Consider the following 17,692-nt stretch of genomic DNA (forward strand, 5'->3'; position numbering starts at 1 on the left):
TGAATGAAAGGAAGCAAATTTTCCCAGTGTGAGTTACTTTTTTTCTTGACTTGAGCAGCTTTGAGATCATTGACTCAGGAATCAGCGGCTCTCGGCTTTGGCTACCAATCACCACGCCTGTAGGCTGCTGCCTAGTAAAGGGTTTAGCCTTAATGTTCTGTTTTTCATTGATGGGATTTGAGAGGCTAAATCGCCACAGCCTGTAGGCTTCCTCTCCGTTATTATAGTTGGCTGCGAAGCCCAAACAATAAACATTTAACAACGGAATGCCTTTTTCCTTTGGTCTTCTCCGCAGGCCGCAGAAGAGACTACAGTTTTATTTGGGTTCCAGAAAACTAGTCTCCATAGGGTACTCTGATCCTTGGGCAGTGTGGTCAACACTCAGACTCTTTCCTTTAGAGGAAGGAGAGAAATTATTTCATAAGCACTTTCTCTGCTCTCTGCTCTGGCTTCCTCTAAGAGTACAGAGAGTGTTATCTCAGTGGCCTGTGTTCAGTCAGAAGAGGAACCAGGGGGCCTCACTTGCTAGCTGAGTAAACTGAGGGCTCATGGTTCACCGCGTCATATAGCAGAGATACATAACTGTATCTGTCATAGTTACATCCCTATAGAAATGGAAACGATTTAAATAGGCAAGGTTTTATTTATGCAAACACATGCAGAATATATTTATGGATATTGTTATAAATCTATGTGTATATAATATATCCATCCTAAGGAGCTTTGTTTATATTGTTAAAAATAAATTAACCTAATGATCGAGTCATTCTCTCTTCACACATACATGATATTCTAACATTTCATTTAAATAATCTGAAATCTTTCAATTTCAAGAGTGAAAACTTTAAATCAGATATTATTTCTTTTTTAGATAGGTTTTTCTTTTTTTAGAAGATTTTGGAAACGGAGATTGACATTTTACACAGTTCTTTATACTCAGCTCCCGTGCCTCCCTATTAACATCTTGTATTAATTGCTAAAATTAATGAACCAATATGTTTACATTATCACTAATGTTCGAGGCTTACTTGGCTGTCCTTACTTTTTACCCAATGTCTGTGATTTTAGAGTGTGTGCTAGCCACTATGAAACTGTAGTTTAGAAACTTATATGACTGTTTTCAATTAAAAAAAGACGCTTCTGTTGAGCATTTCATACTTGCATACAATGTATTTTGATTATATTTGTCTTCTCTACTTCTCCCCACAGTGCTTTCTAGATCCACTCCATCTTGTTGCTTTGTATTTTTGTTGTGTTTTGTTTTTGTGCTAAATAATCCACAGAGTCTAATTTGTGTTGGCTGTATACTCAGGAGGAGGGCCGTCCGCTGATGGATGTACCAGGGTCAGTACCCTTAAAGAAAACGATTCTCTCCCCAGAAGCCATCAGCTAAGAGTGGGGACCTCAGAAGCGCTCCCTCCTCTTCCTGCTGCAATGGTGACTGGCTTCATCTTTGTAGCTCTTTTTCTTTAAAACATAATATATTTATACAGTATATTTTGACCATTTTCATCCTTACTCCTCCCTAACTCCTCTCATATCCACCGCTTACCCTTATCTCCTCCTAATTTTGTCTTTTTTTTAATCCTCTCATATATTACATCCTGACTGTAGTTTCCCCTTCCTCCTCTTCCCATCACCTTCCCCACCCCCTGCCTCTCCTCAAAAAAGAGCAGGCCTCCCATGGACTTCAACCAAGCACAGCATAACAAGCTACAACACGACCAGGCACATACCATCACAGCCAGGCTGGATGAGGCAACCCAGTGGGAGGAGAAGGGTCCCACAAATAGACAAAAGAGTTAGAGATAGCCCCGATTGCCACTGTTAGTTCCACAAGAACATGGCCCACACAATCAATTGACTGGGATCCATAGGGGCTTAGAGAGATCAGGAAGCCTGTGGGAGTCTGATGTAGGCCCTCTGCATATATATATATGGCTGACTAGTTAGATGTTCTTGTGGTGTCCTTGACCCTTCTTGTTCCTCCGACCTTTTTTCTTCCTCTTTCTTAGGACTCCCTGAACTTTGCCTAATGTTTGACTATGGAACTATGCATCTGCTCCCATCAGTTGCTGGAAGAAGTCTCTCTGATGATGATTGTGCTAGGCTCCAGTCCCAAAACACTCTACAGGCAGGACAAACTGTAGGTTGAAGGTTTTGTGGCTGGGTTGTGTAGGTCTTTTATAGGCAGCAATAGCTGCTGAGACCTCATGAGGGCAGAGGTCCTGTCATATCACACAGACACACAGGCGCGCGCGCACGCGCGCACACACACACACACACACACACACACATTAAAATTACTTTTAAAAATTAGACTCTCATTCTAAGCCTTAAGCTTATTGAAAATAGAGTTGAGTTTAAAGGCTGGCTACAGCTCAGCAACAGAGCATTTGGGGAGCATTCACGAGACCACTAGGGTCAGCCCTTATTACTGGAGAGAAAGGGAAGGGAAAGGGAGAGAGGAGGAAAGAGAGAAAGGAGTTTAGATTAGCATGGTTTTTGTTTTAGATTTCTGGTTGCTCTGCAGTTGGAAAAGAACAGTAGATGTTGGTTAGGATAGCTGATGTTTGCTATTTTTTCTTCCTCAATGTCTGTATTGCCTTTTTCAGTATTAGCATGACACATACCAAAAATCACAAGTGTGAACTATATCAGAGTTAAAGTGCTTGTATCTAGGCAGAAAGACTAAGGAGGGAAGTGTCTTCTGAGGAATGAACTTACTTTTGTGCAAAGGTGATATCCCTGTATATGACAAAGTTACAACTTACTTGTTTTTGTTTTGTGTGTATTGGTGTTCTGCTTGCATGTTTGTGTGTGCAATACATTGAGTGCCTGCACAAGATCCTCTGAAGCTAGAGTTTGATGGTTGTGACCCACCAAGATGCCAAGAATTGAATCCAGGTCTTCTGGAAGAGCAACAAGTTCTCTCCAGCCCCCCAAATTCGTTAGCAGAGTTTCCATGTTGCTCAGTGTTAGAATACTTGCCTAGCATATATGAGGCACCTGAAAACAAAGAAGCAAAGTGTTGAAAATAAACTTGGTTCAAAATGATGTGACTGTAAAGGTGTAAAAACACGATCACCATGTGGGTAGGACTTTAAGGAATAACCGTGTTTGATTTGTTGCTTGATTTAATGCTAAGCCAAACATTTCTCCATCAGCAATGCACAGCAAGAAGCCCCACATGAAGAGCTTTCAAAGGATGAGGTTATCCTGAAGTTGAAAACACAAGTTCAGCGCTTGCTGAGTAGCAACTCTATGAAGCGGCATCTGGTGTCTCAGCTACAGAGAGACCTCAAAGAGTGCCGTGGAACAGCGGAAGCTCCCCAGCAGTCGAAGGATGGTGACAAAGGCATGGAGGTGAGGTCTGTGGAAGCTGTACAGTTAAGAAGCCCCTTTGAAACATGCAGTATAGAGAACCTTTACGCTTTGTAGATGTAAGTTAAGTTCTTGGTTTCCTGGGGTTGATTTGACTCCTAGAAGTAAAGCTTCCAGGAAAAAAACCACTTGATAGGATATATTTTGGCTTGTTCTTGGCACCTAGTAAATGAGATGCCAATTAAGCAATTTCTTTGTTCACAAATGAAAGGGAGTGCTTTTTTTTTTAGCTTTTTAAAAATTTTAATTTTAATATTAAAATATTAATATTTATTCACTTTGTATTCCAGCTGCAGCCCCCTCCATCTTCCCCTCCCAATCCCATCCTTCCTCCATCTCCTCCCATGCCCCTCTCCAAGTTCACTGATAGGGGAGGTCCTCCTCCCCTTCCATCTGACCTTAGTCTATCAGGCCTCATCAGGATGGGCTGCCTTGTGTTCCTCTGTGGCCTGGTAAGGCTGCTTCCCCATGGGGGCGGGGGCAGTCAAAGAGTCAGTCCCTGTTCCCCTTACTAGGGAACCACTTGGACACTGAGCTGCCATGGGCTACATCTGTGCAGGGGTTCTAGGTTATCTCCATGCATGGTCCTTGGTTGGGGTATCAATGAGAGGAATACTTTTTAAAAGGGTGTGTGCATTTTGTCAGGGTTGGTTCTAGTCAGCCGTGCCTTCAAACCCTCTAGTGAGATCCCTTCGAGGCTCTACTCCCGAGCTTTCCCTGCCCTGTTACAGGAGCTGGTCTCTGAGGAAATGGGTATATAGCACTGGTTGATACTCACTTCTGAGTTGTGTCTTTTAAATTTTGAGACTAGCCTTCAAGTTGTAATCCTCTGTCTGTGCCCCTGAGTGTGCTCCCATGCTCAGGTGTGCAGATGAGGAAAATGAAGGGCAGTCTGTGACCCATCTTATGTTATCAGCCTCAGGAAACTGAAGATGCGCTACATGACTGAGATGGGTCAGGGCTATCGCTGGAGCTCCAGTCACCAGACTTTTTCTTTTATTTTCTTTTTTGCTTTTTTTTTTTTTAATTATTTGTTTGTTTTTTGTTTTGTTTTTGCTTTTATATTTTTGAGACAGGGTTTCTCTGTGTAACCTTGGCTTTCCTCACAGAGGACTCACAGAGGAACTCTCAGAGATCCACCTGCCTTTGCTTGCCCAGGCGCTATGATCAAAGGTATGTGCCACCATGCCCAGCTAACTGATCTTGAAAGCAACTTTTTTCCCTCTTTTTCACAAACTCACCATCTGTACAGTTAAGAAAAATAATGCAGAAATGAATTGATAGTTAAGAAAAGGATATGGAAGGTTAAAAGGGATGCGGGGAGTATATTCCTTTTCTCCTAAAGGTAAGTAAGTTTTAATGTGACTATTACTTTTTTTATCTCCTGGTTCTTATGCTGGGAGTCCTGTTCATTGACAAATCCTGTCAAAGTATGTGAGATGTTCTAAGATGCCAATTATTGTGTCATAAAAAAAGTTGGTTACCCCATGAAATTTGTGTCACCATTGCCCACGTGGACATCTCTTGCCATAACAATCAATACTGTAGTTAGCAGTGTTTGCAGCTGAGTGGGACTGTTGCCTCTCCCTCCCTCTTCTGTAGAGTAACTTCTGGTACTATAAAAGAAAGTTGGTTTGTTTTTCTTAAATATTCAAATTTGGACTATAGTATATGATATGATGAGTGCTTTACCCTTGAGCATTGCGTGGACTCTTCTTTCCCAAATCGTTATTACAGAACTTTCAATTAGCCTGTGGAGTTAGAAAGCATGATTGAAAAGCATTGGGAAGTCTGTGCAGAGAGAGGAAACAGTTGCTATTCAGTTTTGTTTTTGAAAAGATACGATGTGTGGGATTTTGTGGCATTCACTGATAATAGAAGTATAAGGCACACATTACTATTTGGAAGGTAGTTTGGGTTTGTGGAGCCATGTACAATGTAGCACTTTGCAACAACATATACGTAGCTGGTGTTTGCAGTCCCATAGCCACACACCAGGGGTTAAAACTGTAACTGTTCTAATCCAGGTATGGGGGTATGTATTGTTTTGTGTGTGTGTGTGTGTGTGTGTGTGTGTGTGTGTGTTTTAAAGAATCCAAAATTACAGAATTCTCACACACATCTACATTTAAAAAAAAAAAAACAACAAAAAAAAAACAAACCAAAACTGTTTCTATTAAAGATTCTGCTGGATGTGGTGGTGCACACCTTTAGTCCCAGTCTTGGGAGGCAGAGGTGGGCAGATGAACTCTGAGTTTCAGGCCAGCTTGGTTTACGTAGAGAGCTCAAGGCCAGGCAGAGCTACACAGTGAGAGCCCGTCTCAAACGAAACAAGCAGTCAAAGCCTGCTGTTGGATGGCATTTCCAGGCTAATCTAGGGTAGAGATTAGAAGACTGCCGTGTGCAGCATCAGGCAGAGTTTGAGTGTAGATCAGGTACGCCCTTCATTCCAATTGACCCACTGTGTGGTTATGACAGAATGTAGTGGGGTTGGAGAGATAGAGGATCTGAGTTTGGTTCCCAGCTCTCTTGTTGGGCAGCCTCATGAGATATAATGCCCTCCTGTGGACTCTTTGGGCATTGCACATACATGCACACATACACACGTGCGCATACACCTCCACACATATACAATAAACATAATATATAAAATTTATATTTTATATACGTATTAAAGATAGAATATGGAAAGGTCTTAGGAAAACCTACCAACAGTTAGAGTCCATATACTGAATTCTTTGTAAACAAAAGACAGAAAGCTTTTTGTGTGTGATCCCCAGGAAATTTCTTTTGTATGTGTGTGCTCATGTGAGTGTGCACATTCGTCCGTGGGCTAACAAAAAGTGGCTGGTGAGGGGTCAGCCCTAACATACGGGGTTTGTATACCACCCTTGACAAGAAGCAATTTCAGAAGGGTGAGTTTTAAAGGGTGTGGTTCATTGTGGTGGAGAAGGGACGGAGTTGGTAGGAAAGGTGACGTGCCTGGTCACGGATGCCATCACAGGAAGCAGAGGGAGCTGTGCGCTGGCAGTCACCTGGCTTCCTCTTCCTTTTACTTCATTCCCCGTCTGCGGTCCATCAACTGTCGTCACCTCTGTCCAGGGGTTCTCACAGACACTTCCAGAGGTGTGTCAGCCCCTGACTCTAGACACCTTGAAGTTGATGGTTCAGTGTAACAGTCTTCGTTCCACCCTTTCTCAGCTTGACACAGACACATCAGTTTTAATCATAACATTTACCTCTGACGCTCAGTTAAACTCCTAACTCAGACATGCTCAGTGAGGAGTGTGAGGTCCATCTAATAATATCTTAATAGTTACAGTTGTTTTTCCCACACCCGCCACGTCTGCAACTTTAAGTTTGTTCACACTCCTTTCCCCACCAAGCTGCACATTTTAAATATCTTTCTGCTTCGCCTGCTCTTTGCTAGGTACTTGCCTGCGAACAGAGCAGATCCCTGAGCAGGAACCATTCCTCAGCCCAGATGCTGTGATCTCTGAAAAAGTCTTCCTCAAAGTGATTCCCACAGATTAGCCCATTGCTTTCAAATTTAGCCTCACTCAAATTCTCAGGACACAACAGAATGCAAATGGGTTCTTTTCTAGAATGTTCCACGAATGGCCTTGTGGACCAGTTGCCAGCTGAAACCCAGAGAGCCAGCTTCACTGTCTAAATTTCTGTTAGCCTCCTGGTGTGCCCATATTCTACCAGAATAGCCCAGTGAGGTCTGCCTGCAGCATTTCTCTATCTCGTGGGCTCACAGTCTCTGAAATTCCTTTGGCAAAGCAGTTGAGGAAGCCTGTTAACCATGTGGTCATGTAGTCAGGCAACAGCGCCCTTCTTTGGAACAGTCTGTGTTAGTTTTCTTATGATTGTGACCACATAACATTGTGGGATAGATTTCAGGTACTTTCAGAAATTGAGTGGATAGACGTATTGATTCTCCGTTAGAGAGGAAGGAACTTCTAACTATGGAAACGTTCAGATGGAAGGGGACACAGAGTTACATAAACAAACAGGTTCCACTCTGGGCGCACCACAGAACGCAGGTGAAAGAACCGCTAGCATCTCCTTCCCCTCTCGTTCAGTAACTGAAAATCATTGCACTACCCAAAGCACATTTTTTTCCTAAATGAAATTATTGCAAAATGTAAATGTTTATTTGTTTTATTTTAAATGTGAAACCATTTTAAACTTTCAGACTAAAACAGATACCTCTGACAAAACACCTAATCAGTTATGGCTTGATTCTTCTGAGGCAATTGTCAGAGAAGATATTCTACGACTGAAAAATGAAGTTCAAGTTTTACGACAGCAGAATCAGGTGAATAAATGTCCTGACCTTAACGAGAGGTTTGAATGGCCTTATTGACTGCAGAGGTAGCTCAGACTTATGTAACACACACAGGCAGTGGTAGCAGGTGGACATGGCTCCAGATGGACTTGTGGGCTCCTGCGGTTTCTCTTCCTGGTGCTTCTAGTAGAAGGCGAAGTCATTCCTGTTCCATGTGGTAACCTGACCAATAGGTTTGCTCTTCTCTTAGCCCAAATGTAAAACTTTGTTTGTTTAGATGACTATTATTGAATTCTAAGACTAATTTTAAGGTATCAGTTAGCTAATACTTCTGGCTAAATATTTCCATCTAATACATCTCAAAACAAATACAAGATTTAGAATTGCTACTTACCTATTAGAATACTAGTTACACAGAAATACGTCTGTGTCACTAAGGTGTGAAAAGGCTTTATCTTTTGTAGAACTACGAAGGAGAGACCGCATCAGATCATGTTGTAGGGCCAAGGGCCTTGAGATGGCAGGCTGATGAGTGCATGTGATCTCCTTCCTGTAACCTTCCGTTCTGTGTCCAGGAATTTAGAGAAGCGGAAGAAAAACTGAAGAGTGCAAACCAGGACTTGTGTAGTCAGATGAGACAGATGGTGCAAGACTTCGACCGAGACAAGCAGGAAGCGGTGAATAGGTGAGTCTGTGTTGGTGCCCATTACTTTCTCCTGGGTCAACTCCCTGGATATAGCCCAGTCTTTAACCCTTGTAGCCCCCTTCCCCGAAATGGAGTGAACTCTCTCTGTGGAGATCTTCGATCGGCAGAGGTCAGCCCCTGTTTCCTGAATTACAGTGTGGAGCACTGACAGTGTTATGTGGAAGGCGAACTCTAGTTTGTCACAACTGCAGTTCACTGAACTACTAGAGCTGTCTCTAAAGGCTCATCTGGGAAACGGAGGGGCTTTGTCCTCCAAGCACAGAGTTATAGATTTGTAAAGAGCTCTTTGGAAGATGATTTGTAAGTTCGTACACCGCTGGTATTTGTGTATTAGACATGCTTGATTTGAATTTGGGGACCATTTCTCAGTTACTTCAGTTAAACAGTTACTTCTTTATAAGCGGCAGACCTCGGTGTAGGCTGACTCTTCGGTTTGAAGTACTGGGACATTCTCACACCCAAGTGTCCAATTTTCTCTAAAAACATGAAGAAAGAAAAGTGTGAAGATTCCTGTGAAGACCACTGGTTTTAAATTAACTACTCTTGATTTTGGTTAGGGGGAAGCAGTCTGATGTAATTATAATTTGCCTTAATGAAAAATGAGGGGGCAAGCAGGCTGGCGGGGCAGGCAGGCTAGCCGGCCAGACAGTTCCTCCTGCCCTGGTGCTGCATAGCTCTAGCGCCCCTCTCTCTCTAGGTGTGAGAGGACTTACCAGCAGCATCACGAAGCCATGAAGGCCCAGATCCGAGAGAGTCTTCTAGCGAAACACACTGCGGAGAAGCAGCAACTCTTCGAAGTCTACGAGGGGACCCAGTCACAGCTCAGGTAATGGGGCCTCTGCTGCCTGTTTCCTCAGGGACTTAGAGGAAGCAGTTTGTTATGCAGAAGTTGTGTATGTGTGTGCACACACTCCCTTACTTGCCACTTCTGTGTCTCCGAGGTCTGACCTTGATAAGAAGAACAAGGAGATGGCCGCCGTGCAGGAGTGTTACCTGGCAGTGTGCAGAGAGAAGGGTGAGCTAGAGTCCGCTCTCAGGAAGACCGTGGAAAAGGCTCAGGAGCAGAAGGTAGGCTGCTCCTGCCACTTCCCTCTCACGCCTCCATCGTTCACACTAGCAGAGTGTTGAAAGAGGCCTTCTTCTTTGGTTATGTCAAACAAATTCAGCTCCCAAAATTAAAAAATATTGAAATTGTTATTAAAATCTCCGTAGAGAGGGTGACCTGATGGGGGGAAATCACATTTAAAAATTTTAATTTATGGTTTATTTTATATTTTTTAATTATGTGTATGTGCGTGTGTCTCTGTGGGTATGTGCACGAGAGTGCAGTGGCCTGTGGCCTGTGGCCGTGAGCACTGCACACAGTGTGTCTTCAGCAGCTGTGAGCACCGCACCCAGCGTGCCAGCAGTGGCCATGAGTGCTGCACACTGTGTGCCATCAGTGGCTTTCCCTTTACACCCGTTGTACTCCCCGTAGACAATTGTCATTTTATTGTCCTGGAGGTCTGACTCCTTGCTTGGACCAGCCTGCAGGCCACAGTCTGAAAGATTCAAAGCTAGAGACTAGATGCAGAACCTTGACTAAATATTCTGTCCAGACATTCTGAATATCGCATCTTAAAGCAAGGCTTTCCATCACATATTGCAAATGGCAGTGATGAGCAGATAGGGTGTTCAATTCATGTGACATTTTGGTTATATTTCAGTAGATCAACATGATGGAAAGCGTGCCATGTGTACATGTCACTCAGGAAAATTCTTGAAAGGAGCAGTGTTAGGTAGTGTTAGTTACAGAGTTACCAAGGAGTTAAGATTACTTAGAAGTTGAGACCTTAGCTTTCAGTGATTATATAAATACTAAAATAGGGAGACAATCTCTGATGTGAGTGTTAGGTAGGGAGCTCATACAGAATTTATGAAATAAGCAGGACAAGGTTCGTGCCACGTGTGCTCTTCTGTTTTTTTATAGATAGTCTTACACTGTAGCCCAGATTGGCCTTGAACCTGCTATGAAGACAAGAGTGACCCTGAAGCCCTCATCCTGCCTCCACCCACACTGAAACATTTTAACATGGTGACCGCTAAGACTCCAGAGATACTTTTTCATTTACAGAAACAGCTTTTGGAAGACAGAGAAGAATGTGTAGGCAAACTGAAGCTAGAACTCGAAGAGAAGTACCGCGAAACTCTAAAGACGGAAAAACAGAACTGGCTGAAAGAACAAGAGCAGGCCGAGAAAGAGGTGATGTCCCTGGAGCTCACCGGGATAACTGGAAGAAAGGGGCTGGTCGGAGTTGCTTCTGGTCACTCTATTTATTTTATTTTCCCAGCCCTGGCTGGCCTGCAGTTTGCCATGTAGAACAGCCTGGCCTTAAACTCACAGAGCTCTGCCCGCCTCTGCCTCCTGAATGCTGGGATTAAAGGAAGGAGACACTACACATGACTTCTGGTCACTCTATTAATAACTCTAGATCATTCTTCTTGAACTTGGGACTTATCATTAGTTAGCAAATGTGTAGATAGCCATCTGTGTGTCTCAGAATCTGGCTGTCAGCACCCATCATACCACTTTGACTTTTTAAAAGTACTCCATGATCTGTATCCAGATTCAGGAGATACATTTTTTGGGTATTTCTTTCATTCCTAGAAATGGAACTATGGCCTAGTTTCCTATTCTGAAATGACTGGAATAAGTCTACACCAGTATCTCTAATTATGTAGTTATAGACAGAAATAATTCATGTATTGGATTAGAAGAAAAGTGATGGGCAGACTCAGCACCACAAACTTTAAGAAATTAATTTAGTTAATGAAAAGCATAGTGTGTTGCTTAGGCCATTTTCATGCTAGTATAAGAATGGCCTCAGCAGCCAGCGCCACGCCCTGCTTGACTTCCCTCTTCTTGCCTGTCCCTTTAGTTCCTTTTGTTCCCTCATGGTCTGACTTGTACTTTCATGCTGCCCGCATACACTGGATGGTATGCACCTTTATGAATTCTAAGACCCACAGGTGAGAGAACCTATTTATCTTTCTGAGACCAACTTGATGTGCTGGGTGTCCTTAATCTTCGGCTGCATCTGCTTTCCTGCAAATGCTGAAACTTGGTTCTGTATGACTAGGAGAACGCTGTTGTGTGTAAATTGCATCTTTGTTGGTCACCCTGCTGCTGACATCTAGGTTGAGTCTATAGGTAGCTGTCATATGCAGCAAGACAGTGAACATGGCTGTGTGAGTGTCTCTGGCACGTGCTGTCTTGGGTGTTTTGGGTAAACATCCAGGAGTGGCCTCGCCTGGCCTTTTCATAGCTTTGTTTTCAGTTTCTGAGGAACCTCCACACTGGCTTCCACAGTGGCTGAACTGAGCTTAACCCTTCTGCCCGGGGTGTGCATGGCTTCCCTTTGTCTCACCAGCATGTGGTACCTGTCTTCTCTTCTGCCTCCTTTTTGAGACAGGATCTCACTTTGCAGCCTGAAACTTGCTATGTGGACTAGGCTAGCTGACTGTTCTGCCTCTGCCTTCAAGTACTGGGGTTAAAGGCATGTTGCCTACCTAGTTTCTTAGACGTTTAAGGACCAGAGTATGATCTTAAACACTTAGAAATAAAGCAACAACAAAAACAGAGTTCTAGCTTGTTTAAGCTAGATTCTGCCGTTGAGCTTGCCTATTCTGTTAGTTTGGTGGCCAGGAAGTACTTACAGAACTCCAGATATTCAGCAGATGGGAACAGGCAAAAAGGAAAGGCCATCTGGCTACTTTATAGTTTTGCCCAAGACTAGTTAGACCATGCCACTGCATTGCTGAGAGTGAGAAATCACGAAGAGGTTCTCACCCTAACGCCTCCCTCTGGGTACAGTCTACTTGGTAAACCATAGTTTATAGTGAGTAAGATTCCAGGGCGCTCCAGTCAGTGAGACTATTTTTATACTGCTCAATGTAAACTCAGTGCTGGCTTTGTAGAAAGTGTTATTGAGAAGACACTTCAAAGTCAGTAGCAAACAATCGTGTTAGTTTTTGTTGTGACATCTCTACAGCAGCAGAATCAGAGGTTCTAAGTCCATACTGACCCTGAGGTAGTCTACGCTTAATGCTATAATTAAGTCTTCATGCTAATTCTGTTCTGTAGCTAAAGCCAAAGAGAAAATTCTGTTGCTTGAGAGTGTATTTTTGTGGGCTAAGCTTTAACCCTTATATGAGTACTACATAGTAATTATCATGTGTGTCCAGTGGCTGTGGCAGGACACGTGCACTCACTGTGCAGAATTTGAAACCTACCTGGAACATGAGATAATTTGTGAGATTGTGACCTTGAGCTTTATGATGACAACTGCATTGCAGTGTCGGGGCTCTCCGCAACGCCAAGGTTTTAAGTGCACCTGTAGTTGCTTTTTTGAGTAACTTTAATTCTAGTTTTTACTTCATTCCAGTGTTTTGTCTGTTTTTTTTTTTTTTTTCTCATTTCTTCTAAAAACAGAGCAGACAAAAACTCATTCAGCAGCTGGAAAAGGAGTGGTGGTCCAAAGTGAATCACAGTGTAAAGGCTTTGAGGAAGGCAACGTCAGACCATGGCAGCCAGACCGACCAGGTGGCTGCCGTCTCTAAGGCAGAGGCAGCGGTCCCGGCTGACGGGCAGGCTTGCCAAGGCCAGCAGGAGAAGGAGCTCGCTGTCAAGGAGGCTCTGAGGAAGCTGGAGGTTGAGTTGGAGCTCAAGCACTGTGAGAGTATCGCACAACAGGTGACAGACACCACCCATGGGCTGGACTTTGGGGCTTGCTAGTTAACGAAAACCCGGGGAATGCTGGGTTGCAACCTGACACGTTAAATGTTTTCGCATTTCTAGAATAGAAAAACTGCTGTGGTTATCTCAGACTTTTTTCATTTCTGTTATAAAACTTTCTGTGTTTTTTTGCATTTTCAAAAAGTTTGCTTTCTGAGATCTAAGTGTTAGGATGCCCCCCTCTCTTTCTCTTTCTGTGTGTCTGTGTGTGTATGTGTGTGTCTTGTGTGGGGTGTTTTTAACGTCCAAGTTAAGAATGTTTCATATTAGTTTTATAGAATATATTCCACTAATGTATTTTTAATAGTAATTTTAGATTAAGATTAACAGCATCAGTGTTGAAATTCTATGCAGAGTTGGGTCTGCAGGTGTGCCCCCAAGGTGGAGCTTTGTAATTCCCATCACTGGCCAAAAAGTGGTGCCATTGCCTTTCTCTCAAAGTGCTCATAGCCTCGCTTTAAAGAGGGGTGAAACATCTTCAAAGCAAGACTGTGCTTAGGAAAGCATAGAGCGTGCTAACAGATAAAGATGGCATATTCTTTTATATCTAGCTTAGTTGGTGCAGTGATTCTCCAGGAGAGCTGCACTATTTATGCATGAGAGACAGAGTGCAAAAAGCAGGTAATGTCTTAAAAAAATCTGTTACACATATATCATTTCGGATATTTTACTTGAAGAGGCCCCCCGGAGCTGGTGGCGTGGACTAGCAGTTTGTGTTCTTCATGATAGTGTAGGCTCTTACAGTCGGGAAACACAGGCAGATAAACATCTGTGACATCTCAAGGACACCTTCCATCAGCCAAAGTTCCCTGAAACTGGGCCTGGTGTTGCGCTTGAAGAGACAGGAGGATTACCACAAGTTCCAGGCAAGCCTGGTCTATATAGTAAGCCACAGGCCAGCCTGGTCTATATAGTAAGCCACGGGCCAGCCTGGTCTACATGGTGAGTCCTAGTCTATGTAGTGAGTCCACAAGCCAGCAATCTTTTGAAGTCTTTACTAAGGTTAAGAAAATGTTGCTTAGAGAAGTGTTTAGGAGTGCTTTTTTGGTATGTAGGAAATTTTAGAACTTAGGAAGAAACCTAAGAAAAGCTAACAATGTGGAGGAAATGTCTTTAGAAGGACTTAAATTTCTGTAGGAACTCTTATCTTCTGGCCATATTTTAACCTAGAGTTTATATGCACGTGCAATTAGTACTTTCATTGGAAAGTGTTTGTGTCCCCTCTGCATTGGTATGTGTATATCTGTGTTTTAAAAGACAGAAGGAGGAGAGTTTATTAAGCCATGCCTGTGTAATTTGTGGTAAATTATAACCACATCACCCTTAGAGTTCATCACACTTAGAGTTTTTTCCTGAACCTCAAGGGTCATGTGCATTTTTATGTTCATATTCACTCTTGACAGCAGCAAGGTGTGCTGGCACTGAGGCTGTAAAACTCCCTCCTGGCTTAGTGCGGTGGTTGGCATGTGGCAGATTGCACATGAGCGAGGTGATGGTGGGTACAGTGATTGATAGCAGCAGGCCCTAGGGGACCCTCTGGCCTACTTTGTGTGACGCTTTTGATGACTGCGCTGCTCGTCAGCTACAGTTCCCATTTCCTGCTTTACTGTGTGCTGTAGAGTCAACGTGGCAGTAACCTAAGGAGGCACAATGTAAAGTACACAAGAGGTCAGAGATGCTGCTGTGAACTTGGGCCCTGGGAAATTTTACCCTTGCCATACCACTCCTGTCATCTCCTGTAGGTGGAAACAGCTGTGCAGAATGCCCGCAGTCGCTGGCTACAGGAGCTGCCCACGCTTGCAGAGTTCAAGGCCCTGCTGAGAGCCCAGCAGCAGGAGTGGGCGGAGCAGCAGGAGCTGGTCGTGGCCCAGAGGGTGAGTGAGTGCTGGTTCCGTCACTGTCCTCCCACCTCCACTCTGGAATGTGCACCTGCTCTTGCCCTTGAGTCATTGTACTACGCCCTGAGCCTAAGCGGGTGGAACCTGTTCCTGACTCACTGCAGAGGAACACAGTTTGTCTGAGGGCCTTAAATCTCTCACCATCAGAGAGATGGCCGTACTTAGAAGTTAACCCCATTTCATTACACGTTGTTGCTTGAGATTGAGACCAGGCCTCTTCGCTCCTCACTGTCCTTCCCTGAGCTGTCTGTAGCCCTAGAACGTGTTCCCTTTGTGTGCACCCATCTATCTAGAGATGTCATGCTCTTCAAAAGAAACCTCAACAGTGAAACCGCATGCCCTCCCAACTTAATTTATGGGTCCTAAACTAATTCCAGTCAAAAGGCAAGCAAACTGAAAATAACTTTAAGGTTTGACCCAGTAATTCTAAAATTTATTGTGAAAAATAAAGGACTAGCCTTTTTCTCAATGTTCTGGAAAAGGTATTGTAGTCCGCATAGCAAAATGTGTTTGAAAGCAAAACTGCCTTAATCACAACAACACAGTTCGTACAAGACAGGCCTGAGGGATACGCCCAACTAGAAATAATGTTTAACAAGTTGTTTCAAAGCTGGTGAGTGGTCTTGTGATAGCACACTAACACTTGGGGAGAGTAGTTTTACCCACCTGTGTATCACAATAAACTTTAAGTTGCTAGAATTAAATGTTTGAAAAAGAAGCTGTGGTGGCTACCTGTAACGCCAGCGCTTGAGAGATCTGGTGCTCAAGACCATCCTCGGCCACAGAGGATTGGAGGCCAGCCTGGGATACATGAGACCTTCTCTCAAAGATAAATAAATTTTAGTATTATGTTTTTACTACTTACTACTAGGTAGTAAGTAGTATATGAGTATTTCTTATTTATATGTTTTTGTATGTCTGAAATATCTCAAAGGAAATATCTCTCAGAGGAAATATGTCTCAGAGGGAGAGAGAACAAGGAGACGGTATGATGATGAGACTCCAAAAGTCAAGGAAAATAATAAAGTTAGGTAAAACAGAGAATGCAGATACCCTAAAGGTCTTTAAGAATACAGAGGCGCTTACAATCCCAGCGCTCGAGAAGCTGAGGCAGGGGGATTGTGCATGCCTCCGTGGGTTGAGTGCTCTGCTCGCTGTGCTAGCGTGAGGGTCTGAGTTTGGAGCCTCAGAGCTGCGTAAGCCGTGCATGTGCACCTGTGACCCCGGTGCTGGGCTGCGCTGGAGATGGCAGGAGCAAGGGCTTGCTGGCCAGCCAGTCTAGTGGGAATGATGAGTTTCCAGGTGAAGTGAGAGACTTCTCTCTGAAAAATAAGATGGAGCATGATAGAGAAGGGAGTCCCAGTGTCAGCCTCTGGCTCCTTCACAGCACACATTAGCACATGACACAGACATACAACTCTTTCTCTCTCTCTTTCACATACATACACACATGCACACACACTAAAATAAAATAGAGAAGATACTTTAGGATAAGCATATGTTACAGAATGTCACATCTAGATTTATTTTTCCCCTTTTTTTAAAATTTTATTTTAAGTGGCTTGTGTGGTTGGGAGGTCAGCCCAGGTACTTAGGATTTGTGGATAATAAAGTTGTCAGATACTTTCAAATCTGTGGTGCTGTATCTTTTAGCTGTCACTTGCAATCTCTGAAGCTAAAGAGAAATGGAAAAGTGAGCTTGAAAATACGAAGTCAAGTGTAATGCCTGTCAAGGAACTAGAAGAGAAAATTCACTCTCTCCAAAAGGAACTGGAGTTAAAGGATGAGGAAGTCCCTGTGATAGTCAGAGCTGAGTTGGCTAAGGCCCGAACTGAATGGAACAAAGAAAAACAAGAAGAAATCCACAAGATTCAAGAACAAAACGAGGAAGATTATCGGCAGTTTTTAGACGATCATCGAAATAAAATCAACGAGGTCCTGGTGGCAGCTAAAGAGGACTTTGTGAAGCAGAAAACCGAACTACTTCTTCAGAAGGAGACAGAAGTCCAGGCACATCTGGAGAAGAGTCGCAGAGAGTGGACTCTGCAAGAGGCCGAGCGGACGCAACTGGAAGTTCATCAGTATGAGGAAGACATCCTCACTGTGCTTGACTTCCTCCTGAGGGACACCCTGTTGGAATGTGTTGGTGATTCACAGGACAAGCAGCTTTCGGAAGTCATGTCAGTTTGTTCTTCAAAATGGATATCTGTGCAGTATTTTGAGAAAGTAAAAGCCTGCATAAAAAAAGCTTTTCAAAATATGCTGTCCTTGCTTACAAACACTATCGCCTCAGAGTTGGAAAAGGTACGTTCTTAGACAGAGCTGTTGACTACCAAGGGTGATTGATTATGTTTGCAGGAGGTGAATATGTGGGTTTTTCTTGTCTCCATTTTATAATTACCAGATCTTAATCTAGTAATGTGTGTTTTCACCAATGATTTTACAAGCTTTATTGCAGCAGATCTAATGGATTACATTTGTTGCTAGTCCTTCCTTCCTTCCTTCCTTCCTTCCTTCCTTCCTTCCTTCCTTCCTTCCTTCCTTCCTTCCTTCTTTCTTTTCTTTCTTTCTTTCTTTCTTTCTTTCTTTCTTTCTTTCTTTCTTTCTTTCTTTCTTTCTTTCTTTCTTTCTTTCTT

The 17,692-nt window shown here is 43.4% G+C and overlaps 1 protein-coding gene across 3 annotated transcripts in view; it reads left to right on the forward strand.

The window, feature by feature from the left end:
- Cep152 (centrosomal protein 152) overlaps window positions 1–17,692 on the forward strand; it is a 58,198-nt gene that overhangs the window by 25,828 nt on the left and 14,678 nt on the right. For all 3 annotated transcript variants that reach the window (XM_055620471.1, XM_055620551.1, XM_055620627.1), the window contains 9 exons: window positions 3,168–3,366; window positions 7,586–7,708; window positions 8,254–8,363; window positions 9,082–9,210; window positions 9,326–9,452; window positions 10,498–10,626; window positions 12,856–13,116; window positions 14,901–15,032; window positions 16,710–17,360. In XM_055620471.1, the coding sequence (XP_055476446.1) occupies window positions 3,168–3,366; window positions 7,586–7,708; window positions 8,254–8,363; window positions 9,082–9,210; window positions 9,326–9,452; window positions 10,498–10,626; window positions 12,856–13,116; window positions 14,901–15,032; window positions 16,710–17,360 (1,861 nt within the window). The remainder of the gene's footprint in view (window positions 1–3,167; window positions 3,367–7,585; window positions 7,709–8,253; window positions 8,364–9,081; window positions 9,211–9,325; window positions 9,453–10,497; window positions 10,627–12,855; window positions 13,117–14,900; window positions 15,033–16,709; window positions 17,361–17,692) is intronic.

Source organism: Psammomys obesus, unplaced genomic scaffold (assembly GCF_907164565.1).
Source record: "Psammomys obesus unplaced genomic scaffold, mPsaObe1.curated_primary_1811, whole genome shotgun sequence".
Lineage (NCBI taxonomy): Eukaryota > Metazoa > Chordata > Mammalia > Rodentia > Muridae > Psammomys > Psammomys obesus.